This window comes from Geotrypetes seraphini, chromosome 2 (genome assembly GCF_902459505.1).
Source record: "Geotrypetes seraphini chromosome 2, aGeoSer1.1, whole genome shotgun sequence".
Lineage (NCBI taxonomy): Eukaryota > Metazoa > Chordata > Amphibia > Gymnophiona > Dermophiidae > Geotrypetes > Geotrypetes seraphini.
The window spans coordinates 511,033,000-511,058,557 of NC_047085.1; the positions used below are offsets into that span (position 1 = coordinate 511,033,000).

Genomic DNA, 25,558 nt, shown 5'->3' on the forward strand with positions numbered 1-25,558 from the left:
ACTGACACACCCACACCCAATTCTCCCTTTGTATTCCCTACCCCACCTCAGCATCTCTTTCCCTCCCGTCCTCTATCCCCAGTTCATGCCTTCTGTGTCCAAAAATATACTCCCTCCCACCCCTTCATTCAAGTCCAGATAACAGCAGGGGTTGGAGGTAGCCGACCCCAAAGTCTTCCCCCAAAGTCAGAGCTGATGGAGGGAAGGCTTCGTGTCAGTCTGGCAGCGGCTGAGGTGTCAGTGGGAGGGGGTAGATACTGGATGTAGGAGGTGAGAGGAAACAGACTGTAGATAGAAAGGGGGAGGGATCAGACACTGGATGAAAGGGGAAGATAACAGACAAACTGGAATGCCTGGAAAGAGAGAAAAAGACATGATGGATGTAAAGAAAAGGAGAGGGGAAGAAGGCATTGAATGGAAGGGAGGAGAGGGGGAGGATACAAATGGAAGGGAGGAAAGAGAAAGATGGGGCAGACACTGAATAGAAGGGAGAGAAAAAGAAATGAAGCAGATGCTGGGCTGAAAGGGGAGAGAGAAAGATGGGCAGATGCTGGATGGAAGGGGAAGAGAGAAGGGTGGATGATGGATGGGGTGACAGAGGGGGGCAGAAGCAGGAGAGAGGGGCAGATGCTGGATGAAAAGGAGAAAGAGAGAGAGAGGGCAAATGCTGGATAGAAATGGTGGAGAGGGAAGATGCTGGAGAGAAAGGACGAATGCTGGATAGAAGGGAAAGAAAGAGAGAGGGGAAAATGCTGAATGATGGGCGAGAAAGATGATGGAATTAGTGACAGACTAAGAAATAAGAAGAAGTGGAATAAGAGAGCCAGAGTGAGGGAAAGAAATGGCAAGTTTTGGTAGACAGAACAGACCATCCAACCAAGTTCACGGGGCTTCAGAAAGCTGGATCATTCTGGTAGCAGCAGAGCAGTTTTCATCCTCGCTTGATCCCGGGTCGCAGCTCCTCGTTGGGTTTTTACAGCTTTGGCTCAGCAGCCCTCAGCGTCCACCGACCGATCCCCGCTCAGCTCTGAGCCACAGATCATGGCTCGTGCAGCAGAACCGGGTCCTCCACGCTGTGCGTGACCGGTGAAGTTAGCGCATTTTGGGTTTGTTCCGGGGGGGAAGAGGAGGACTCTGTTCACCCGCTCTAGCCTGCACGTGACACCTCCCCACGAATCAGCAACAGTCTCTGCCATGTAGGCATGAAGCTCAGCACTTAGGCACACAGAGTCTGTGTGCCTACGTGCTGAGACCACTGCTTACGTGACAGAGACTGTTGCTGTTGATTTGTCGGGATTTGGGAGCTCAGCTCAGCGCCGGACCCGGAACGGAAATTAGGTAGGCCTCAGGATAGGAACCCCGGGTCCATCCCCGTGGGAGTCCCGTCAGCCTTGGAGGGGTCCTCGTGGGAGTCCTATGGGCCTGGAACAGGTCCCCGTGGGAGTCCCGTCGACCTAGGGGGATCTCCACGGGATTCCCGTGATCCCCGTTCCCGTGCAGATATCGTACCACTATCTAACCAGCCAATTGGGACGCACTTTTAAAAAAAACAAAAAAATCCACAACCCGAGGCAGGCCGCCTACACTGTAAGTGTCTATTGTGAGTGCAGGGAGGCGCCTAGGGATGCTTAAGCTTGCCCAAGGCTGGGTGTAGGTGTGGTTTCACCTGGAAGTGGCCTTAGGTGAGCTTAAGCATCCCTAGGTGTCTCCCTGCTGGCCTACATTTCAAATAGCAAGATTCCTAAATCCCCTCCTGCGGGAAGGCCCTTAGATGCCTGGGACAATCAAGGCCTTAGGTCTCTCCCCGGTGCATCCCACCATTCTGAAGAGGGAGTAACCATCCTTCTGGCCAGCCTTTCTGTTAAAGGTATATTAAAAGTATGCTTTGTAGTTTCCTGGGCAGGAGCCAGCCAATGGTGTCCTTCCGAGAGAAAGTGGTCAATCATTCGCCTGGAGCTTTGGGTGATTCATCTGGCCCTCCTGCATTTCGAGCATCTTCTCCGGAATCAGGCAGTGCGTGTCTTCTCAGACAATACCATGACAGTGGCCTAGGTCATTCAACAGGGAGGCACCAGGAGCTTGTCACTGTGCAAGGAAGCCCAGCTTCACTTTCAGTGAGTGGAAAACCATCTCATGGCGATTTCAACAGTGCACGTGACAGGAGTGGACAATGTTCACGTGGATTATCTCAGCCATTAGATTCTGGATCCAGGGGAATGATCCCTGTCCCAGAGAGCCTTTGGCTCAAAATGGAACAGTTGGGTTGTCCAACATTTGACCTAAAAGAGTGACCAAGATGATAAAGGGGATGGAACTCCTCTCGTATGAGGAAAGACTAAAAAGGTTAGGGCTTTTCAGCTTGGAAAACAGACGGCTGAGGGGAGATATGACTGAAGTCTATAAAATCCTGAGTGGACTAGAACGGAGACAAGTGGATCGATTTTTCACTCTGTCATAAATTACAAAGACTAGGGGACACTCGAAGAAGTTACATGGAAATATTTTTTCACTCATAGAATAGTTAAGCTCTGTAACGCATTTCCAGAGGTTAACATAAGAACATAAGAATTGCCGCTGCTGGGTCAGACTAGTGGTCCATCGTGCCCAGCAGTCCGCTCATGCGGCGGCCCTCTGGTCAAGAGACCAGCGCCCTAACTGAGACTAGCCATACCTAGGTACGTTCCGGTTCAGCAGGAACTTGTCTAACTTTGTCTTGAATCCCTGCAGGGTGTTTTCCCCTATGACTGACTCCAGTTTTCTACCACTCTCTGGGTGAAGAAGAAATTCCTCATTTTAGAGAGTTCCCTCTCGTTCTCCCTACCTTGGAGAGGATGAACAACCTGTCCTTATCTACTAAGTCTATTCCCTTCAGTACCTTGAATGTTTCAATCATGTCCCCTCTCAATCTTCTCTGCTCAAGGGATAAAAGGCCCAGTTTCTCTAATCTTTTGCTATATGGTAACTCCTCCAGCCCCTTAACCATCTTAGTCGCTCTTCTCTGGACCCTTTTGAGTAGTACCATGTCCTTCTTTATGTACGGCGACCAGTGCTGGATGCAGTTCTCCAGGTGAGGGCACACCATGGCCCGGTACAGCGGCATGATAACCTTCTCTGATCTGTTCATGATCCCCTTCTTTATTATTCCTAGCATTCTGTTTGCCCTTTTCGCCGCTGCCGCACATTGCATGGACTGCTTTATCGACTTATCAATCAGAACTCCCAAGTCTTTTTCCTGGGAGGTCTTTCCAAGTACCGCCCCAGACATCCTGTATTCATGCATGAGATTTTTGTTACTGACATTCATCACTTTACACTTGTTGAACTTCATCTGCCATGTTGATGCCCATTCCTCGAGCCTAATTATGTCACTTTGCAAATCTTCGCAATCCCCCTGTGTCTTCACTACTCTGAATAACTTTGTATCGTCCACAAATTTAATCACCTCACTCGTCATACCTATGTCCAGATCGTTTATAAAGATGTTGAAGAGCAGGGGTCCAAGCACTGCGGCACCCCACTGATGATGTTCTTCCAGTCCAAGTATTGTCCATTTACCCCCAATCTCTGTTTCCTATGCTCCAGCCAGTTTTTAATCTACGTATTTCACCCTCGATTCCATGGCTCGCAATTTTCCAAAGTAGTCATTCATGCGGAACCTTGTCAAACGCCTTCTGAAAATCCAGATATACAATGTCGACTGGGTCGCCCTTGTCTACTCCCTCAAAGTGCAGCAAGTTTGTCAAACAAGATCTGCCTTTGCTGAAACCGTGCTGGCTGGTCCTCATCAGACCGTGTCCGTCAAGGTGATCAATGATGCGATTAGAATGGATAGTGTAGCTGGTTTTAAGAAAGGTTTGGACAATTTCCTGGAGGAAAAGTCCACAGTCTGTTATTGAGAAAGACATAGGGGAAGCCACTGCTTGCCCTGGATCGGTAGCATAGAATATTGCTACTCTTTGGGTTTTGGCTAGGTACTAGGGACCTGGATTGGCCACCGTGAGAACGGGCTACTGGACTTGATGGACCATTGGTCTGACCCAGTAAGGCTATTCCTAGGTTCTATGAGGTCTCGTTGTACTAGAGGCATTTCCTCCTCTTGAGCAGAGTCGTCGTCAATCTTTTGGAGATGTTCGGGGCTGCCACCTGGTCCACCTTGCATACTTTTACCAAGTTTTAGAGAATCGATGTGGAGGCTAAGCAGGAGGCTGCTTTTGCTTCCTCTGTTTTGGCAGCAGGTTATTCGGTCCCACCCTAAATGTACAGGAACAGAGCGGGATTGAACAAGAACAAAAGATTAGGTTCTTACCTTTGCTAATCTTCTATCGTGCTAATCCATGCTCTATTCCTGGAACCCACCCTGGGAGTTGCTTGATAAAGTATTGGTAAGCTGGATTTAAGTTTTTTTGAGCAGCTCAAGAATACCATCCGAATGTGTTATGCACTTTTAATTTGGGGTCCCTAGCAGTGGCACCTCCCTCCGTTAGTGCAGGCTGTGTCTTATAGCACAGTTTATTTCAGATTGATACTGGTTAATAACCTGTTTCAGTTGTTTATGATTGTTATGAGCAGATTAGACTTATTTATCGGGGAGTGTCCCTGTACCCTTCCCTATGGTTTATGTCCTCTACAGGTGTCACGTTTAAATGAACTGGAGTCCTGAGGTAAGAGGGGAGGGTCTGAAAATATAATGTAAGTGAGGCTCCCTAGAAGCAGTCTCGCGACATGGGATGCATAACCCACTTGTCAAGGAAAAGAACTTGGACTTAGCAAACGTAAGAACCTAATCTTTCATTAACCTAGGACAAGCAGGCAGCATATTCTCACATATAGGTGATGTCATCCACGGAGCTCGGTTCGGACAGCGACTGCCCACACCGCGCATGTGTAAATGCCTTCCCACCAGATGAGACTCGCGGTACCTTAGTTCTTTGTTTTCCGTTGAGAGAAGAAGTACCTTTTTGACTGGACTCCGTTCAATCTGTGTTTTCTTTTCCATGCTATCTTGACTTTCATTTTCTTAAAAAAAAAAAAAGAATAAAATGTTTATTATTTTTTATTTTCCTTCAATCTTGGGCTTTGGCTTCATTATTTTTTCCTTGGCAGGTCTCTCGTTTTCACAATTGAGTTTAATCTCGCTGACAAGATTTTTCCTTCCATGTCAAAACCTACGACAGGATTTAAGAAGTGCTGTAGGTGTCAAAGGCCTATTTCTATAACAGACCCTCATAGTTGGTGTCTCCAGTGTTTAGGCCTTAAACACCTATTCGAGTCTTGTACTCGATGTTCCACCTTACAAAAGTGCTCCATCAAAGCCTGTCAAATTCATTAGGAGAAGCTGTTTGGCTCAACCATGTACACCAGAACATCTTTGGAGCTGTTGCCATTGAAAGCTCCTGCATCGACATCACGGAACCTCCTACTCTCAGGGAAGTCAGCTAACAAGCCATCCACTTCCCAGCAAGCATCGTAGGCCTCATGCATTGAGTCTCTTGTTGCAGACCAAACACCGATACCATCGTTCTGCAGATTTGCAGGTTGTCTCTCCTTCTAGGTGTGCATTCTCATTGAGGACACCCTCTCTGAGACAACCTGCTGCATCGAAAGTACCGGCTGTTGAGCCATCAGTACTGGTGCATGCTGCCTCTTCTCAGCAAGCATCACAGGTTGTGACGGCATTGAATCTCTTGATGCAGGCCAAACAAAGAAACCATCATTCTGCAGATCTGCAGGTTGTATCTCCTACATGGTGTGCATCCTCTTTACCCATACCGAGATAACCTGCTGCACCAACGGTACTAGCTCATGAGCCAGCGATCGTGATGCACTCTTTTCGGGAGAAGCTCGATGTGTTCTTCCACAGGGAGATTGGCACTGTCTTTAAATCGCACTGCATGTATCTGCTACAATCAACTCTCACTGCCAACCCAACCTGAGCATATCTCTGCAAAGCCTCAAGGTACTGACACCACCGATCCATCAAAACATTAAGACACTACTCATGGATTTTCTACATGGCACCATCATTCCATCTCTTGATGCCGATCTTCCTCCTGACATGGCTCTTCGCATTGAAGTTCTACCTCTTCTCAACACCGCTCTCCTTTGAGACATCGTTCTGCTACTTCAAAGCTTAGGTCCTCTTCTTTAATGGGGCATTCCAGACCAAGAAACCATCGTTCCTCATCACGTCGACCTCCTGCTTTGAAGCGGAAAAAGGAAATTCATCGTTTCTCTTCAGTCTCTTCATCAGACTGGTACTAAAAACATCGCAGGGCTTCTTGTAGACATTTTTTCCTGGAAGTTTTTCTGATTCACGATCTGACTCTAGAGTGCGGGTTTTCCTTTTCTGAACCCGAGTCTTTTTGACACAACATTTCCCAAAAGAAGATTCTCACCTAAAGGTCTTTCCTTTGCTACTTCATAACCAGCTATGCAAAGCCTTATCTGTCACAATGTCTGGATGTATTGAACTTTGAGGAGCCTCCCAAGGAGTTCTTCAAATTGCCGTTTACATGACATGTTCAAACAGATCCTTTTCAAAAATTGGGAAATGCCCTTATCGATCAAGTTGTTCCAAGGAAGCTGGATTCCATTTACAGAATCTTTTCTTATCCAGGATTTAATAGTCCACAATTTCTACATCATTATTGGTGGAATCAACCCTTAAAAAATATTTCAGTACCAGAGTTTATGCCTCGGTGCAGAGAAGATCAGGTAGCCGCCCTGCAAATCTCTTCTGGTGAAACAGCTGTCGATTCTGCCCAAGAGGAAGACGCACCTCTTGTAGAATGAGCCCTAACTCCAAGGGGTGGCGCTTTCCCTGCCAGCACATAGGCACCAGAGATGGCAGACTGAATTCATCTGGAGATGGTAGCCTTAGAGGCAGGCTTACCCATATGGGCTGGACCTGAAAGAACAAACAGGTGGTCTGAGAGGTGAAACTCATTGGTAACCTCTAAATAACACAGGAGAAGACGGCAAACATCCAGAGACCGCAAAATATGGTCCTGGCCCTTTGAACCAGAGGAAACAAATGCTGGAAGACTAACTTCCTGATTCAAATGAAATATAGAAACTACTTTTGGAAGGAAAGAAGGGACCATCCGCAGGAGCACTGCAAAATCCTTGATCTGCAGGAAAGGATCCTGACACGAGAGTGCCTGAAGCTCCGAGCCTCTTCGGGCAGGAACCAGGAAAACTGTCTTGATGGTTAGATCCTTCAATGAGGCCTGTTCATGAGGTTCATATGGTGGACAAGCCAGTGAGCGTAGAACCAAATTCAAATTCCACGTTGGGCAAGGAAGGCGCAAAGGAGGCTTCAGCCGAACCACCCCTCTCAAGAAACGGACCATGTCTGGATGGGATGCTAGGGAGCCTCTGAGTGAGACAGGACCCAAACAAGAAAGTCCCGAGATCTGATCCCTGAAGGAAGCCACGGCAAGACCTTTTTTCAGGCCATCCTGCAGAAAATCTAGAACCTGCGCTACCGAGGGAACCGAAGGATCCTCCTGTCGACCGGAGCACCAAGCCTGGTAACACTTCCAGGCTTTTGCATAGACCGCGACCATGGACTTCCGCTTGCTATGTAGCACCAACCACAGTCGAATAGCCTCTTGCTGTCAACGCCGCGCACTCAAGAGCCATGCCATAAGACCAAAGAGGTCTGGATCCTGTATGGCAATTGGACCCTGACTAAGGATACGAGGATGGCACGAAAGCCAGAGCCGAACCAGATCGGCTTACCCACTGTCTCCTTGACCAATCTGGGGCCACCAAGATCACCGGACCCCCATGTGCTGCAATGCAACGCAAAACAGGTCCTATCATCGGCCACAGGGGAAAGATGTAGAGGAGACCGCCCTGAGGCCAGGACTGCACCAGAGCATCGAGACCTTAGTTACTGGCCTCTCATCGACAGCTGAAAAACCTCTCCACTTTCCTGTTCTTGACATGTGTCATGAGGTCAAACATGGGCTGACCCCACTGGCGCACGATACACTCAAACGCTGTCCGGGAGAGAGACCACTCTCCGGGATCCAGCTCCTGGCGAATGAGAAAATCCGCTTGAACGTTTTCTACTACTGCCACATGAACTGCGGACAGAGCTATTAGGTTCTTTTCTGCCCAAGAAAAGAGAAGCCACGCTTCCATGCTAAAGGTAGGGCTCCTGGTTCCTCCTTGCCGGTTGACATATGCCACTACTGTTGAATTGTCCGAGAACACTCGGACCACCTGTTGATGGAGACACTTCTGGAAATGCATCAAGGTGAGGCGGATCGCCCTCAGTTCCAGGTGATTGATCGACCACCTGCTCTCCGAGGGGTGACCACCAGCCCTGAACTGGGCCAGACATACAGACTGCCCATCCAGACAGATTCACGTCCATGGAGAGAGTCACCCAGTCCGAAACCAGAAGCGACAGGCCCTTGGATAGTCAGGGGACTCAGTCATCACTGCATGCTGCTGTGTGTCGCCATCGTCAAAGGCAGAGGTGGTGATAATGAATCCTGTTGTGGGTTTCACCAGGACAATAACGACTCCTTAAGGGGATGCAGCCAGGCCCTGGCCCAAGGAACCACATCGATTGATGCCACCATGAGCCCCAGAAGCTGGAGATTTTTCCAAGCCGTCAGAGCCAGAATAGCTAAGACGACACGAATGGTATGGTGAATCTTCTCTCTTTGAGCCAGCGGGAGAAATACTTTTTTCTGGGCCATTTGGAACCTGACCCCCAGGTTTTCCAGATCCTGCATGGGGTCGAGTTGGTTCTTTCTCAGATTGATCACCCATCCCAGGGGTTGCAGCAATTAAACCACCTGCTGTACTGCCCGGGTCCCCTCCGCTAGGGAGGGAGCTCTGATCATCCAATTGTCCAGATATGGATGGACTAGGATACTCCAAGCATGGAGGTGAGCTGCAACCATCACCAGACCAAACGGAAGGGCCGCAAATTGAAAGTGTTGATTGAAAACATGAAACCAGAGGAACCTCCAGAGGAAACATGAGGATATGAAGATACGCTTCCGTGAGATCCAGGGAGGCCAGAAATTCCCCCGGTGCCACTGACGCAATGACCGAATGGACGGTTTCCATTCTGAAGTAGGGCACCTTCAGCGCCGCATTGACCGCCTTGAGATCCAGAAACGGTTTCCAATCTTTCTTTGGAACGATGAAGTATATGGAGTATCTCCCCGAGCCAAAATCGTTCTTTGGTAAGGGCTCGGGTACCACCAGATCCAGAAGCCTGCATCTTGAGCGCCTTTTCGGAACGCCCAGTAGGAGAGGCCAGAAAGAAATCTGATAGAGGTCAGTAAAGCTCCAATTTGAAACCGTTGTAGAGGATCTCCAACTCCCAACGTTCAGAGGTAGATGCCTCCCACTCTGCCAGGAAGGCCAAGAGCCACGTTCAGATACGGGGGAGAGGTGCCAGAGGCCTGGCATCAGAACTGTTTCTTCTGGGGCGCGGAAGGGCTTTTGCTGAAGGTCTGCTGCCGAGCAGAATCTCCGAAATGTCTGGAGGAAGAATTGTATCTTTGACATGTGGCTGGAGGGCCGGCATACTGATGTAGGTGCCGGAAGGGACAAAAATTGGGCAGCCCCGAACTCCTAGGGGAGAGCAAGTCTGCTTCCCGGTAAAACCTTGGGTTTACGGTCCTGAACACTGAGATCATCCAAACCCTGGCCAAATAGGAGTTGATCCTTGAAAGGCAATCTGCTCAGAGTGGCCTTAGAAGAGGAATCCCCAGACCACTGCCGTATCCACAGCATTCTCCTGGCGGACACCAAATAACCGAATCAAAAATAAGCCCCTCACATTCAATAGCGTCAAAATAATGGAAAAGCAAAAAAGTATAAATGTCAGAAATAGACTTATAAACAATTTACAAAACTTTATTCATTTCAGAAATATTATAATATGAAAAGTATCATTAACTTAATAAGACTATTATCGTCAAATATATTTTATTGAGCACCAAGAAAAACAACAATCAGAAACAAGTACAAAAAACAACAATTAGAAACAAGTACAAAGAACAACAAAGCAGTTCTATGTTCACACAAAATCTAGCAAATCCACCCCACCAATCCAACCCCCAAGCCCTCCCCCCCCCACTCCCACTGACGCCAAACAAAACATAATAAACAGAGGATAAAACAAATACCAGGGGCTAGCAGTTCATAATAAGACTATTATAAAATCAGTATAAAGATATATAAAAGACTCAAGCCCACTAGCAAAAAATGTAAGCTTCATGATCATGAATGAAAAAGGGATCCCAATAGCAAATAACCAAATAACGCTTAGCTTAGAAAATACTTTCATCATGTTGTATAAGGCATCCGCCAGATAATCCACTCCGGAAATCAGAAACTCCAGATCAGAGAGAACCACGACATCCGAGTCATGGCATAGCTTGGAATGGCACACTTGGGTGACAAATTAAGTGGCTGTGGTCGCTCTGCCTTTCCTGGACATCCTTCAAAACCACCCCTCCTTCCAAAGGGAGTGAGGTACACTTAGTAACTTGAGCTACTGTCGAATCCACCTTTGGACAGGTTGGAAAAAACTCCGAGGCAGTGGGGTAAAGCTTCGCCATGGCCCAAGTGCATTTCAGAGGACTCTCTGGGTTGTGCCAAACTTCTGAGAGAATACGAATCACTCATCAAAGAACATTCCACCTGGACTGGCTGACTGGCTAGACTTGAACAACCTATGAACCGAAGTATTGACTGCTAAATCATGAGATCCACAGGAATCTTGATCACAAAGGTCAGCCAGGTTAGCTACATCAGCAGAAACTCTTGAGGAACCCTGAGTGAGCAGAGGAATGGAAAGAGAAGTGGTCACGATGGCAAGGATCGTCTGCCATTCCTTGACCCTGAATGGGAACATAGACACGAGTCCAGCTGGGGAGAGGAACTAGAAGGCTTGCCAAGTTACTGAGGGGGGAGCACAGGCATAGACATTTTAACCAAAATACACCTGATATATCATATTCCAAAATTCCGGAGAAAAAAAATCCCCCGTAGCGAGAGCTGCCCAGTGCGCCTAGGACTTAGAGTGCTTAGACAATTTGCAAGACTTTCACCAGAATCACACTTGCGTTTCGCCAAAATGCTGCCAACGCTCTTCTTAGGGTCTCCTGGTGAAATTTTCATGGCATTGGAGTCAGAAGATTTCTTCAGAGGTAGAAGGTACCGAATCTGTGCACACCTCGCCTCCCCTCGCGGGCCTCAGCACCCATGGAACACGGTTGTGAATCCGACAGCCATCCGCCACAATCGAGGCATGAATCCATGCCATCATGTCCTGAGGAGGCCATCTGAGAAGTTTGGAGCAAAAACGAAGCTCCTAAGATGAAAAAATATACTTTAAAAAAGTTTGAGAAAAATCCAAGATGGCCATCGCGAGTGCCAATTTTGCCCTAAAACTGCCCGAGAAAAACACAGGAATCCCTAGAAACTGGCAATTTTGTGATTTTAGAGAGGGGGTAGGACTTGCAGGGAAACCATCCAAACCCCCCTTTTTAGGACCCACTTTTTACTCAATGGCTATAGGATGTAACAGAGAAATGTCAGGTACTACTGGCAGGGAGATCTCAAACTTCAGGAAGCTGGAAAACTGGATTTTAAATCTGACCGTCTTACCTACCCATCCACCTTTGGTAGTGACTTCCAACACCACCGGACACTGGGAGCAGGTACGCAGTCTGGTTCCGATCCCAGGCACATTTCCACAGAACCGCACAGCCTGCGCTCAAACCACTCGCGGAATAACCTGGGGTGAGCCAACTCCAAATCCCGGAACTCCGATTTGACATGCAGGCTGTCCGGAGGGCTTACTACAGGGGCAGGTAACCCCCCAGAGGCAGACTTGTAGTCAAAGTCTGCAATCTCCCGCCACAAGGACATCCCCGTAGGGTACTTCCACAGCACAAGGGCAAACCCGTGAAAAAATCAAAGCTAAACACTAAATTTAAAGAAATGAAAGACGAGCAGAAGAGAAGAGCTCCTACAGCTTGGCTTGAAGGAATCCCAGGAGCATACACCGGCACATGAGTGCTGGGGGCAGAGCCAAAGCTTCCTACAGCTGTTGGCTGACCAAGGAGCACAATTCCCAGTAGTTCAGAATAAAGAGGAATTGTACAAGAACTAAGGCTGGGTCGTGTATTTGGCCTTTCAGTTGAGGATGGGCTGGGGAAGGCTTCAACAGCTGGGATGGTTTAATAATAAATCTTTATTTTAATACCACGGTTTACAGTAAAGAAAAGCTGTAATACATCAATAACAGGGAAATTCACATAGTTGATAAATGTCAGACAAACTTATTGAAGAGATACGTTTTAACATTTTCCCTAAAATCTTAGGCTAGAGTGACCTTCGACAGAGACTCCAGTAGTTGGAAGTTCACCTAAGCACAGAAATAGGAAGACCTCTAGGTCTTTGGCCCAGAAATGTCTAAGGAAATAGACAATTTAATTTATATCATGAATTTATGATGCGTGTACGGTTCGACAGACTAGATCAGGGAGGGGTAGGCAATTCCGGTTCTCAAGAGCCACAGGCAGATCAGGATATCCACAATGAATATGTATGAGATGGATTTGCATGCTCTGCCTCCCTGAGATGGAAATCAAACTCATGCATATTTATTGTGGATATTTTGAGAACCTGACCTGCCTGTGGCTCTCGAGAACCAGAATTACCCCTGACTAGATGGACCTTTCACGTCTTTTTCTGCTGTTATTTACTCTGTTACCATGAGCAGGAAAAGTCCCAGTTCCTCCAGAGAGTTCACCCCAAGAAGCAAGACCCAATTCAATTTTTAAATCATTCTTTGGCGAGTAGAGATGACATATTTGGGTCACGTGACTTGCATTGGGGGAAAGTCTGTTCGGCAGCAGTAGCAGTGCTGACCATCCCAGCCCGAGTCAGGTCAGAGCCTGAAATTATGAGGATGTATAGTGGCGACATTCAATGCTGCTACCCACATAGCTAACTAGACAAGAAAGACCGCTTAAATACCAGTCCTGTGTCCGGTTGACTACGTGGGGACTGCATTGAATGCCAGTTGTATCCACACAACTTCCATCCATCACTGACGAACCAGATTTTTAATGCTGGTGCCCAGATATGACCCAGCATTGACTATCAGAAATACTCAGTGCCCCAGGCTGAATATTGACCATAACAATTCAACAAGTAATACAAGCAGGAATAAAACAAATTACTTTAATATCATATCTAAGAGTGCAGAAAACATTCTACATCTTTATATTATGACAAAACTTTTTATCATCAAACAGGTTTACAATGTCTTCAGAAGATCCATGAGAGTGAGAGGCCATTTACATGTCCAGAATGTGGCAAAAGTTTTAATCACCAATCAAATTTAAAAAAACATAAGAGGAATCATACCGGAAAGAAACTGTTTACCTGTGCAGAATGTGGTAAGAGATATAGTCATCTGTCAGCTTTAAAAATGCACAAGGGGATTCATACTGGAGAGAAACCATATACCTGTTCAGAAAGTGGGAAAAGCTTTAGTCATACCTCAACTTTAAAAATGCACAAGAGGATTCATACTGGAGAGAAACCATATACCTGTTCAGAATGTGGGAAAAGCTTTCATCTCCAGTCAACTTTAAAAAAACACGAGAGGTTTCATACTGGAGAAAAACCATATACATGTAGAGAATGCGGTAAAAGCTTTACTCAGCTATCAGAGTTAAAAATACATATAAGGATTCATACTGGAGAGAAACCATATACATGTCCAGAATGTGGTAAGAGATATAGTCGCCTCTCATCTTTAAAAATACATGAGAGGATTCATACTGGAGAGAAACCATATACCTGTTATGAATGTGGAAAAAGGTTTAGACATCAGTCAACTTTAAGAAATCATGAGAGGATTCATATTGGAAAGAAACTATATACATGTCCAGAATGTGGTAAAAACTTTAATCAGCAATCAAATTTAAACAGTCACAAGAGGATTCATACTGGAGAGAAACCATATACCTGTTCCGAATGTGGGAAAAGGTTTAGACAGCAGTCAACTTTAAGAAATCATGAGAGGATTCATATTGGATGGAAACATACATGTCCAGAATGTGGTAAAAGCTTTACTTGCCAATCAAATTTAAATCATCACAAGAGGATTCATACTGGAGTGAAACTGTATACATGTTCAGAATGTGGTAAAAATTTTAATCGGCAATCAAATTTAAACCTTCACAAGAGGATTCATACTGGAGAGAAACCATATACCTGTTCTGAATGTGGGAAAAGGTTTAGACTGGTGTCAACTTTAAGACATCATGAGATGATTCATACTGGAGAGAAACCATACACCTGTTCAGAATGTGGGAAAAGCTTTAGTCGGCAATCACATTTAAGAGCGCACGAGAGGATTCATATTGGAGAGAAACCATATACCTATTCAGAATATGGGAAAAGACATACACTTCTCCCTCCGTATCCGCGGGAGTTAGGTGCAGAGACAAATCGCGAAGTGTGAAAAATCGCAAATAACTTCTCAACCAGCTCTGACCCAACGGGAGCTCACGGCAGCCATTCTGATTACGGCTCTGCACATTGCAGGAGCATAAGAAGATTGCTCCTGCCCCGCTTCACTGATAGACCACCAGGTAAGGTTCCTGGGAGGCTCAGACAGCCTAAAAATAGACAAAAATCAGAAATATAATTTATTAAGAAAAAAAAAATCATGAATAACCGAATCCGCAGATACAGAAACCGCAGATTCGGAGGGAGAAGTGTAATAAATCCTCAGCGTTAAAAATAGATCAGAGGTTTCATACTGGAGCAAAACCATTTACATGCCACAATAAGATTTAAAGGTACACAAGATTCATACTGGAGAGAAACTATATACATGCTCAGAATGTGGTAAAAGATATAGCTATCACTCAGCTTTAAAAACACCAAAAAGGATTCATATCTAAGAGTGGTGGAAGAAACAACTATCAAGCAGAAATCGCTGAGTGAAAATATCAGTAAAGAATATCTAAGAGACTGTGACAGAGCAGGTGGTGTTGTGCTCAGGAATGGATTTGTACAAACACATGTATCACACTTTGTAGTGTTCTGAACAAAAAAAGAACTCCTTATTAAACATCAGGGAAGAGTCTGTTCCTTCACAAGTTTCCCTTAATGGTGTCTTTTCCCAAGAAATAGCTATGCTTTTCACAGATCTTTTCATTAAACAGGGATTATATTTGCAGTAGGGCTTGCCACTCTCTAAACCAGTCTTTATCACAGTTGCAAGAAAGAGTTTTGTGTAAGATTCAATCACAGCTCTGGTCAGGCAGTTTTCCACATAGAATCTGCTGGAGGTAAGATTCTCCTATCAGCAAACCAGGTCATCTCTTCCATTTCCTAGCTCCTGTGTTCCCTCTGGGGCCTCCATATGAGGCAAAGCTGGTCCACACATACAGCCCAGATACCCTCAACCAAGATGTCAGTAACTGTTTCACTTTGGACAGTCCCTCTTTCTTAGATTCCCCAGGGCTTCTCCCACAACCACGTCTAGGGAAAAGCTAGGGACTTTTTTTCCTACTTGCTGAACCCCACTCCCTGACTCAACAGGGTTACCTTAAAGTAGCTCAGTCCTGAGCTTTAAAGCCCAGTGCAGTCTGGGACTTGTAGTCTGCTCAGTCTTTAGCAGCCCCTGCTATATGGAGGTGTAATGGCTGCATTAGTGGAAGATATCCCTTAATCTTCCACAGAGACCAAAACTGATACTGAAGAGTACATTAACATCACAGAATAAGTTTACAGGCTGTTGATCAACTGGCATTTCCTGCACTTTCATATAGCCTTGGTATTGTAGATTGGCTTCTTAAAAATCTTGAAAAGGTATCCATGCCCACGATGTCATCTGTATGTGTCAGTGTTTGCCTAAGAACATAAGAAAAGCCTTAATGGGTCAGAACAAAGGTCCATCAAGCCCAGTAGCCTGTACTCATAGTGGCCAATCCAGGTCCCCAGTACCTGGCCAAAACTCAAGGAGTAGCAACATTCAATGCTACTGACCCAGTGCAAGCAGTGGCTTCCCCCATGGGTCTTTCTCAATTATGGACTTTTCCTCCAGGAACTTGTCCAAACCTTTCTTAAAACCAGCTACGCTCTCCGCTCTTACCTCAACCTCTGGCAATGCGTTCCAGACTTAACTGTTCTCTGAGTGACAAAAATTTCCTCCTGTGATAAGAATATAAGAATAGCCATCCTGGGTCTGACCAGTGGTCCATCTACCCAGTATCCTGTTTCCACAAAGACCAATCCAGGTCACAATTACCTGGCAGAACCCAAGGAGTAGCAACATTCCACTGATCCCAGGGCAAGCATTGACTTCACCTGTGTCTCTCTCAATAGCAGACTATGGGCTTTTCCTCTAGAAACTAGACCAAACCTTTTCAAAAACTAGTTATATTAACTGCTCTTACCATATACTCTGGCGATGCATTCCAGAGCTTAGCTTCTAAGAAAGAAAATATTTCCTCCTATTGGTTTTAAAACAGTGGTCTCAAACTCAAACCCTCTGCAGGGCCACATTTTGGATTTGTAGATACTTGGAGGGTCTCAGAAAAAATAGTTAATGTTTTATTAAAGAAATGATAATTTTGCATGAGTTTATAAATCTTTCCCTTTGGATAAGTCTTGATAATAATATTGTCATTTAAAGCTGAAGAGACATAAGATGAAGAAACTGTTTTATTTTACTTTTGTGATTATGCTAAACATACCCGAGGGCCTCAAAATAGTACCTGGCAGGCCGCATGTGGCCCCCAAGCCGTGAGTTGGAGACAATTGGTTTAAAACTATTTCCCTGTAACTTAGAGTGTCTCCTAGTCTGTAATTTTTGATACAGTAAAATATTGATTCACTTGTACCTGTTCTATACCAATCAGGATTTTGTAGACTTCAATTATCTCCCCTCAGTCATCTTTTTTCCAACCTGAAGAGCCTTAACCTCTTTAGTCTTTCCTCATACGAGAGGAGTTCCATCCCCTTTACCATCTTGGTCGCTCTTCTTTGAACCTTTTCTAATTCCGTTATGGGGCTCATTTTCCAAAAAGAAAGACGTCCAAAAAAATGGCATAAAGAGGCATTTGGTGGACGCATTACTCACCAAGACATCCAAATCTCCATTTTCAAAACTGACTTCCTAGATGTCTGGCTAGGTTATTCATCTGCTGTTCCTCCAAATACTAAGGGGGCATGTTAGAAGGGTATTATGGGCAGGATTTGGGTGTTTGCAGCACTTGGATGTCCTGTGGTGATAATCGAACATTTCACAAAACATCCAGGACGCCCTTTAGATGTTCGGAGCTGGACCTGTGTTTAAAACAAATAAGGGCCCGAAAGGTACCCAACTTGACTTTCTTGAACACTAAAGGGATGAAAGCATGACACCCCCTCCCAGTGATCACTGACCCCAGTTCATATCTGTGTCTGTGACAGCTGTAAATCTTACAGTCTATTAGACTGTATTAAGCTATTAGAGTATTAAGCAGGTCTCTGGAGTACCCTGGTGGGCAATGCAGTGGACCCAGACCCATTTCCCACTCTAACTAGAATACGTTTGGTAGAACATCCAAGACCATCAAATCCTACTGTACTGCCATATAGGTGACACCTGCAGGCATAAGGGCTATAGGTGGAAACAGTAAGTTTTTTGGGGGGTTGGAGGGCTCAGCATACAATGTGAAGGGGTTATGGTGAGATGTGGACCTGCCACCCTTTATGTGAAGTTCACAGCAGTGCCCCCTAGGGGTGTTCCATTGCTCTGCTGGCATGTCTGTGTGGCCAGTGTACTAAAACTGCTGACCCCTCCTAGGTCCAAATGGCTTGTTTTGTGCGGTTTTCATTTGGTCGTCTTGATCGAAAATGGCCCAAAAAGAGCACCAAAAACACAAGAAATCTAGCAGGTCATAAAAAAAAAAGCTATCTGTGATTTTAAAAATGGACATTTTGTCTACCTGATTTTAGGGCGCACTTCTCAATGTTATTATTTAAAGTTTGTACTGTATTGTTTTCCATTGAATGTATTTTAAATTGTTCATCGCTTTGAAGTATGATTAAGCGATTAATTAAGAGAACTATTAAACTTGAAACATCCAAAGTCGGACTTGGACGTCCTATTGAAAATAACCCTCGATATCTTTATTTAAGATACAGCAACCAGAATTGAACACATTACTCAAGCTGAGATTCAGAAGCATTATAATATTCTCCGTCTTATTTACCATCCTTTTTCTAATCATTCCTAGCATCTTGTTTGCTTTTTTGGCCTCTGCTGCACATTGGGCAGAAGATTTCAGCATATTGTCCATGATGACACTCGGATCTTTTTCTTGGGTGCTGACCCCTAAGGTGGACCCTTGTATCCGGTAACTATGATTTTGAATTTTTCTTCCCAATGTGAATCTCTGCATTTAACCACATTAAATTTCATTGGCCATTTGGACACCCAGTCTTCCAATTTCCCAAGGTCTCCCTGCAATTTTTCACCGTCTGAATATGTTTTAACAAATTTGAACAGTACGTGCCAAACAGGTCCCTCTCCTCCCAGGATGAAATACGCCTCCTGGTCGTGGCCTTCAACTGCCAAACAACGCTCTTACTCCCACTTCATACTGAGCCACTGGAACCAACTTCCCCCACAGATCAGGTCCCTTAGCTTTAGAAAAGCCATAAAAACATACCTCTTCACCTAACTCCCCTGCCTACGGACGGTGGATTACAAAGAAATGTATATTGGTACTAGATCCTCAATATAAGTCACATTAGGATAAAAACTTGGATTGAAACATTTTCCAGTGTAACTATGGCAAATTGAACCTGTAAATGTGCATTATGTATAATGGTATTAGACCCCTAGCATGTATAGAATTAGGACATAACCTTGTATTGTAAACTTGTACTGTAATTATGTCTTATTGTAACCTGTTAACTGCATTTTATGTACTGTATATACTCGAATATAAGTCGATCCGAATATAAGTTGAGACCCTCATTTCCCCCCCAAAAAGGAGGGAAAATGGTTGACTCGAATATAACTAAATATTCAAGTGCCATGCCCTGCCAGGATCTGCACCCATTGTCTTCTCCGTCATGCCCTCCCCTGCAAGGTTCTGCACTCAGCCCCCCTCCCTGCCAAGATGTGAACCAAGCCCCCTTCCCTGCCAAGCTCTGAATACTGTCACTCCTCCCTGCCAGGTTCTGAACACTGTCCCAGTACCCTCTTCCCTCTAAAAAGAGCCAGCCTTATCAGTGATGTCATAATGGCTTGATTGTCCCGTACTCCCCTCTGCCTTCCTACCCAACCAGCAGATGAGAGAAGAGCACACCAGAAATTCGTTTCCCCACCAGCCAGAGGATGCAAATATAAGAGACACCATCAACAACTTCTATCATACCAAGCAGCCTTATGGGGCAAAGACTTGGAAAAACTAATTACACACACAAACAATTATGGTGAATTTAGGAAACACCTAAAAACATACCTGTTCTCGAAATACCTAGGTAACGAATCAGAACAATAGCCCCCATCGCAATCCCTCCCCAAATTAGATCTTGTAAACTGTTAACCTCTAATCTCTAACTATGAATGTTCCTTTCAATTTATGGAATTTTTCTAATTCATTGTAAACCGCATGGAACTTCATGGTCCTGCAATATATAAACTGTTGTTATTATTTTTATTGTTGCTACTATCAGATATTCACTGCTACACTCTGTAATTCGATGTCTGTGCAGTTTATCTTCATTGTAAACCGCCTAGAAGTCGCAAGATTGTTGGCGGTATATAAGAATAAAGTTATTATTATTAGTAGTAGTAGTAGTAACCATTCCCCTTAACTTAAACCACCTAGTGGTAGGCCGGGATAGGAGGGATCCCTCCTGTCTCCTGCCCGGCTGACACTAACAATTACCACCCTCCCTCGCATACCTGTTTGTTCCCAGCATGTATCCCGCGCTGAAATCCTCCAGAAGATTGTAAAGGTAAGTAGCCGGCACGCAGCAGCAAGCTTTTCATGCTGTCGGCCGGCCCTGCACCACTCCTTGATAGGCTGCCGCAAGTTCTCACGGGATTCGCGGTTTGGATTGTGAAGTATGTATGAATGTTGAGTATAGATGGAACATGGCGCATATGTAAATGCCTAAAGACGGCAGTTTTTCAGCACCAATATAGTAATACAGCAGTGGCACGTAAATGTTTTTGTCCTGTACTGGTCATTGAAGTCCATCTGAATTATGATGGTCCAATGTAGCCATGCCCAATCCGGAATCCCATTAATCAGTTTCCTTAATTTGTTTGGCAGTGACGTCGTGACGTTTTTCATTGGGTTGCTCCCAATGCACTTAAATGGCGTGGCATTGACGTCAGGTTTTGCATCCGCAGAATTATCGCAGCAGCAGGGCGTTAAGATATGGAACAGGAAGGTAAAGTCTATGTTGGCCAACTGTTGCTTATAAGGTGCTGTTTGTTAAGTGATTTAGTATTTGAACATCGGCATGAGTCTGTAGTTTGACCGTGTCCTTACATACAGAATAGTTTATTTGGGTCCTCTTCGCATAAATAGTTTGTTTCCTCATTACGTTCACTGGATTAAGCCATGATAAGAACATAAGAACTGCCATCTCCGGATCAGACCTTCGGTCCATCAAGTCCGGCAATCCGCACATGCGGAGGCCCAGCCAAGTGTACACCTGGCGTAATTTTAGTCACCCATATCCTTCTATGCCACTCGTTAGGAGATGTGCATCTAGTTTGCTTTTAAATCCTAGAACGGTGGATTCCGCAATAACCTCCTGTGAGAGAGCATTCCAGGTGTCCACCACTCGTTGCGTGAAGCAGAACTTCCTGATACTTGTCCCCCCTTAGCTTCAGTCCATGTCCTCTTGTCCGTGTCACATTGGACATTGTAAATAATTTTCTTTCCTGCTCTTATTTTGTCGATTCCTTTCAGTATTTTGAAAGTCTCGATCATATCCCCTCGCAGTCTCCTTTTCTCAAGGGAGAACAATCCCAGTCTCTTAAGTCGTTCCTCGTATTCCAGTTTCTCTATACCTTTTACTAGTTTCGTTGCTCGTCTCATTCTCAAACTCTGCGGCGGGTGTTTGTTCGGTGGGGGACTCCACAGATAGATCTGTTCGCTTCGCTCCTCAATCACAAGTTGCCTCTTTTCTGCTCAAGGATGTACTCCTCGGATTGTCTCGAGGCAGATGCTTACCTTCTCGATTGGACGGGCAGGTTCCTCTATGTGTTCCCTCCCTTTCCTCTGATTCTCAGGCCGCTGGTGCATCTGAAGTCGGTCCGCGCCACCATGTTCTTGATAGCGCCTCGTTGGCCCCGGCAGCCGTGGTTCTCCCTGCTCCTCCAGCTCAGTGTCAGAGAGCCTCTGCTTCTTCCTGTTTTTCCTTCTCTGCTCTCTCAGAGTCGGGGTTCGCTATTGCATCCCAATCTGCAGTCTCTACACTTAACAGCTTGGTTCCTCTCCAAGTGCCTCTCTCCATAGTCTTCTCTCAGTCGGTGAGGGATGTTCTTGAGGCCTCTCGGAAGAGCTCCACTCGGCAATACTATTCCCAGAAATGGACCAGATTTGCTGCGTGGTGTGCTGCTCGCCGCATGGAGCTGCTCTCTGCCTCCTTGTCTTCCATGCTGGCTTATCTGTTCCACTTTTCTCGGTCTGGCCTCAAATCGACATCTAGAAACATAGAAAAATGACGGCAGAAATGGGCCATAGCCCACACTAAAGATCCACTTCCCTAAATTTATCCTCCCAGATATTCTATATCTCGTCAAGTCTGCCTATTCTGATGACCCTCCCCCTACTTTTACCCTCTTAGAGATCCCACATGGGCATCCCATTTATTCTTAAAATCTGGCACGCTGCTGGCCTTGACCACCTGCACAGGAAGTCTATTCCAATGATCAACCACTCTTTCGGTGAAGAAATACTTCCTGATGTTGCCATGAAATTTCCCGCCCCTGATTTTTAGCAGATGCCCTCTTGTGGCCGAGGGTCCTGTAAGCAAGAAAATATCATCTTCCTCCTCAATACGTCCAGTGATATACTTAAACGTCTCAATCATGTCTCCCCTCTCCCTACGTTCTTCGAGTCCACCTCATGTGATCGCTGCCTTTCGTCAGCCGCTTGATGGGAAACCGCTCTCTGTCCATCCGGTGGTTTCCCACTTTATGAAGGGTCTCTTCCATGTTCATCCTCCACTCAAGCCCCCCCCTCCCCCGGTGGTTTGGGATCTTAATGTGGTGTTCCTGGTTGCTCTCACGTCTACCCGCAGAGTCAGTGAACTGCAAGTTCTGGTTGCGGATCCGCCTTTTACTGTATTCCATCATGACAAGGTCCTTCGTACTCATCCTAAGTTCTTGCTGGTAGGAAGCACATTTAGAGGAATTGGCTGCCGCGAAGGTAAGGAGCAGTGAGGGAGATGCTCAGGCTGCGGCAGCAGCGATTGGGCTACAGAGATCAGGAGGAATGGAGGGAGCATGATTGGTGACTGTCCGCGTTCCCTCCCTTCACTGGAGACAAGGCTATTTACCACTCCACGGGTCGCTGAATGGCCTTCTCCCCGTAACAGCGGCGACCACTTCTTTTCTCTCCTCCGTTTCAGCGGGTTACCCGTGGGTAACAACCACCGTGTCATTCTCTATTCAGGACGCTCTCTCTGAAAATGGGACATTTCGGCGACCCAAAGCTGTGCGTGGGGACAACGGATCTAAAAATGGGATGGTCCTGTTCAAAAAGGGACGTATGGTCACATTAGGGATAGCAGACCTACAGCTGAACATTATGTCAAGTATATCTGGCAACTGAGGGATACCTATAACCCAGGGACAAGCAGTGTGAAATTGATGCCATTAGTGGATCCTCATAAAATATTTCTTCTACCTCTTCATATCAAGCTGGGGTTGATGAAGAACCTGGTAAAGGCCAGGGGTAAAGCAAACTCGCCAGGTTTTCAATATCTTGTTAAGCAATTTCCAAAAATCAGCATTGCAAGGGATATTTATAAGCCCACAGATCAAGTCCCTTATGCAGGATGAAGATTTTAAGCAATCATTCTCAACAGCTAAGCTTGAAGCTTTGGAGACATTCAGTTGGTTAGAGAAAAACGTTCTGGGCAACCATAAGTCTCCTTCATACAAGGAAGGAGTTCAGAATCTCCTTGACTCAACAGAAACTTGGCTGTCGCATGTCATTAAAAATACACTTTTTGTACTCACATCTTGACTTTTTTCTGGAAAATCTTGGTATGGTGAGTGACGAGCAAGGAGAACGGTTTCACCAGGACATTCAGTCTGGAATGAGAGTATGATGGCCGACTACTGCTGAATGTTGTGCCGTGACAATCCAGACACAACTCACAAAAAGATAGCAGATCTGCAGCTGAACGTTATGTCAAGTATGTCTGGCAACTGAGAGATACCTATAACCCAGAGACAGGCAGTGTGAAATTGATGCCATTGGTGGATCCTCATAAAATATTTCTTCTACCTCTTCATATCATGCTGGGCTTGATGAAGAAACTGGTAAAGGCCATAGGTAAAGCAAACTCGCCAGGTTTTCAATATCTTGTTAAGCAATTTCCAAAAATCAGCACTGCAAGGGATATTTGTAAGCCCACAGATCAAGTCCATTATGCAGGATGAAGATTTTAAGCAATCACTCAACAGCGGAGCTTGAAGCTTGGGAGATATTCAGTTGGTTAGAGAAAAACGTTCTGGGCAAGGAGGAAGGAGTTCAGAATCTCCTTGACTCATATCAGAAATTTGACTGTCGCATGTCATTAAAAATACACTTTTTGCACTCACATCTTGACTTTTTTCCGGAAAATCTTGTGAGTGATGAGCAAGAAGAACGTTTTCACCAGGACATTCAGTTAATGGAGCGTCTGGAATGAGAATATGATGGCCGACTACTGCCGGATGTTGTGCCGTGACAATCCAGACACAACTCACAAAAAGAAATCATACTCAACATTTTTGAAGAAATATTGGTTGCTAAGGGACACAGTCCAGTATAATTATGCTATTCTGTCTGCTTATTTGACTTTGGACCGAAGAAACTGAAACATTTCTTTAAGTTGATGCTGTAATTCTTAAAACCCTATATGTTAAAATGCTATAAGCTAACATTGGTCATAACTTTAAAAGTTTATGTGACTGAAAAAAACTAATAACAGATTTGAAATCAGGGTGAAAAACTGATGTAGAAAAATGTGCTGTGTTGAAAAATATTTTTTTGTTGCCTTGTGTAATCAAAGGTTTTACTAGACAAAACCTAAACATTGCAAGTTAGGCGATGTAAAAACAGGTATAAGTGCCAAAAAGGTATCCAAAGTGACCAGATAACCACTGCAGATACAAAGTAAAGACCCCCAAATGGTCCATCAACACCTGGTATAGGAAAGCCTAGTAGAGCTGCACACAGGTGTCTTATATAGCCTGGGGGGTGGGCTAGTGAACCATAGAGAGGAGGACCCAAGTGGAACATGTACCAAATCCCCCCAAACCCTACTCTACTGCCATATAGGTGCCACCTGCAGCAATAAGGGCTATTGGGGTTGTAGACAGGTAGGTATAGTAGGTTTTGGGGGGCTCAGCATAACCTATAAGGGAGTTGTGGTGAGATGCTTATGTGGCACCCTTTTTATGAAGTTCACATTAGTGCCCTGTAAGGTACCCCGCTGCTCTGTTGCCATGTCTAGATGGCCAGTTCATTACAAGATTGGCCCCTCACACACCCAAATGGTCTTGTTCTGGACATTTTGGATTGGGACAAAATTTTGGTTAAAAATGTTTTGTAAAGAGACATACTGGCGGTCTGGATGAACAGTAGTAGCCTGGACATCCAGACAGACAATTTTTAAAAAATAAATAAATTTTAGGCGTATTTTTCAAGAATGGGCATTTTCCCGCTGCCGACTTTGGGTGTCTTAGCGTCATACAACCAAAATGGACTTGGACGTCTATTTTGATGAAGGGGTTCATAATCAAAACTGAAATATGTCTAATAACCTGCCCAAGTTGGCACTTGGACGATCTAAAAGTGCCAATAATCGAAACAGCTTTTCAGACATATCCAGGGACTTTTTAGGCCTCTGAATCCAGCTGTGCGTCCAGAGCTGAAAGGGTGGTTTTGGAGAAGTGGTTAGGGCGGGATATGTGCCGACGTAGACTTAGTTGTCCTCCAGGGATAATCAAAGGTTTGACGAGACTGCCTGGACGGAACTTATACATTGTGACTTAGATGATGTAAAGACACGTATAAATACCCAAAAGATATCTGTTGTAACCAGTGGTCTCAAACTCGCAGCCCGCCAGTGACTATTTTGAGGCCCTCGGTACATTTATCATAATCACAAAAGTAAAATAAAAGTTTCTTGATCATATGTCTCTTTAGCTATAAATTACAATATTATTAAGATTTAGCCAAAAGGAAAGAGTTATAAACTATAGAGTTTTACCTCATTCAAAATTGTCATTTCTGTAATAAGACATTAT

At 45.1% G+C, this 25,558-nt stretch overlaps 1 protein-coding gene across 2 annotated transcripts in view; it reads left to right on the top strand.

Moving 5' to 3' along the window:
* The window catches only part of LOC117355233 (zinc finger protein 271-like), a 906,970-nt gene that overhangs the window by 18,008 nt on the left and 863,404 nt on the right, over positions 1-25,558 (top strand). Inside the window, exons 1-2 of one of the 2 annotated variants that reach the window (XM_033933519.1) lie at positions 13,507-14,046; positions 14,128-14,295. The exons of the other annotated variant lie outside the window; for it this stretch is intronic. Of the exons in view, the coding sequence (XP_033789410.1) occupies positions 13,568-14,046; positions 14,128-14,295 (647 nt within the window). The 5' untranslated portion in view covers positions 13,507-13,567. Of the gene's footprint in view, positions 1-13,506; positions 14,047-14,127; positions 14,296-25,558 lie in introns of those variants that run through there. 2 annotated transcript variants of the gene reach the window in all.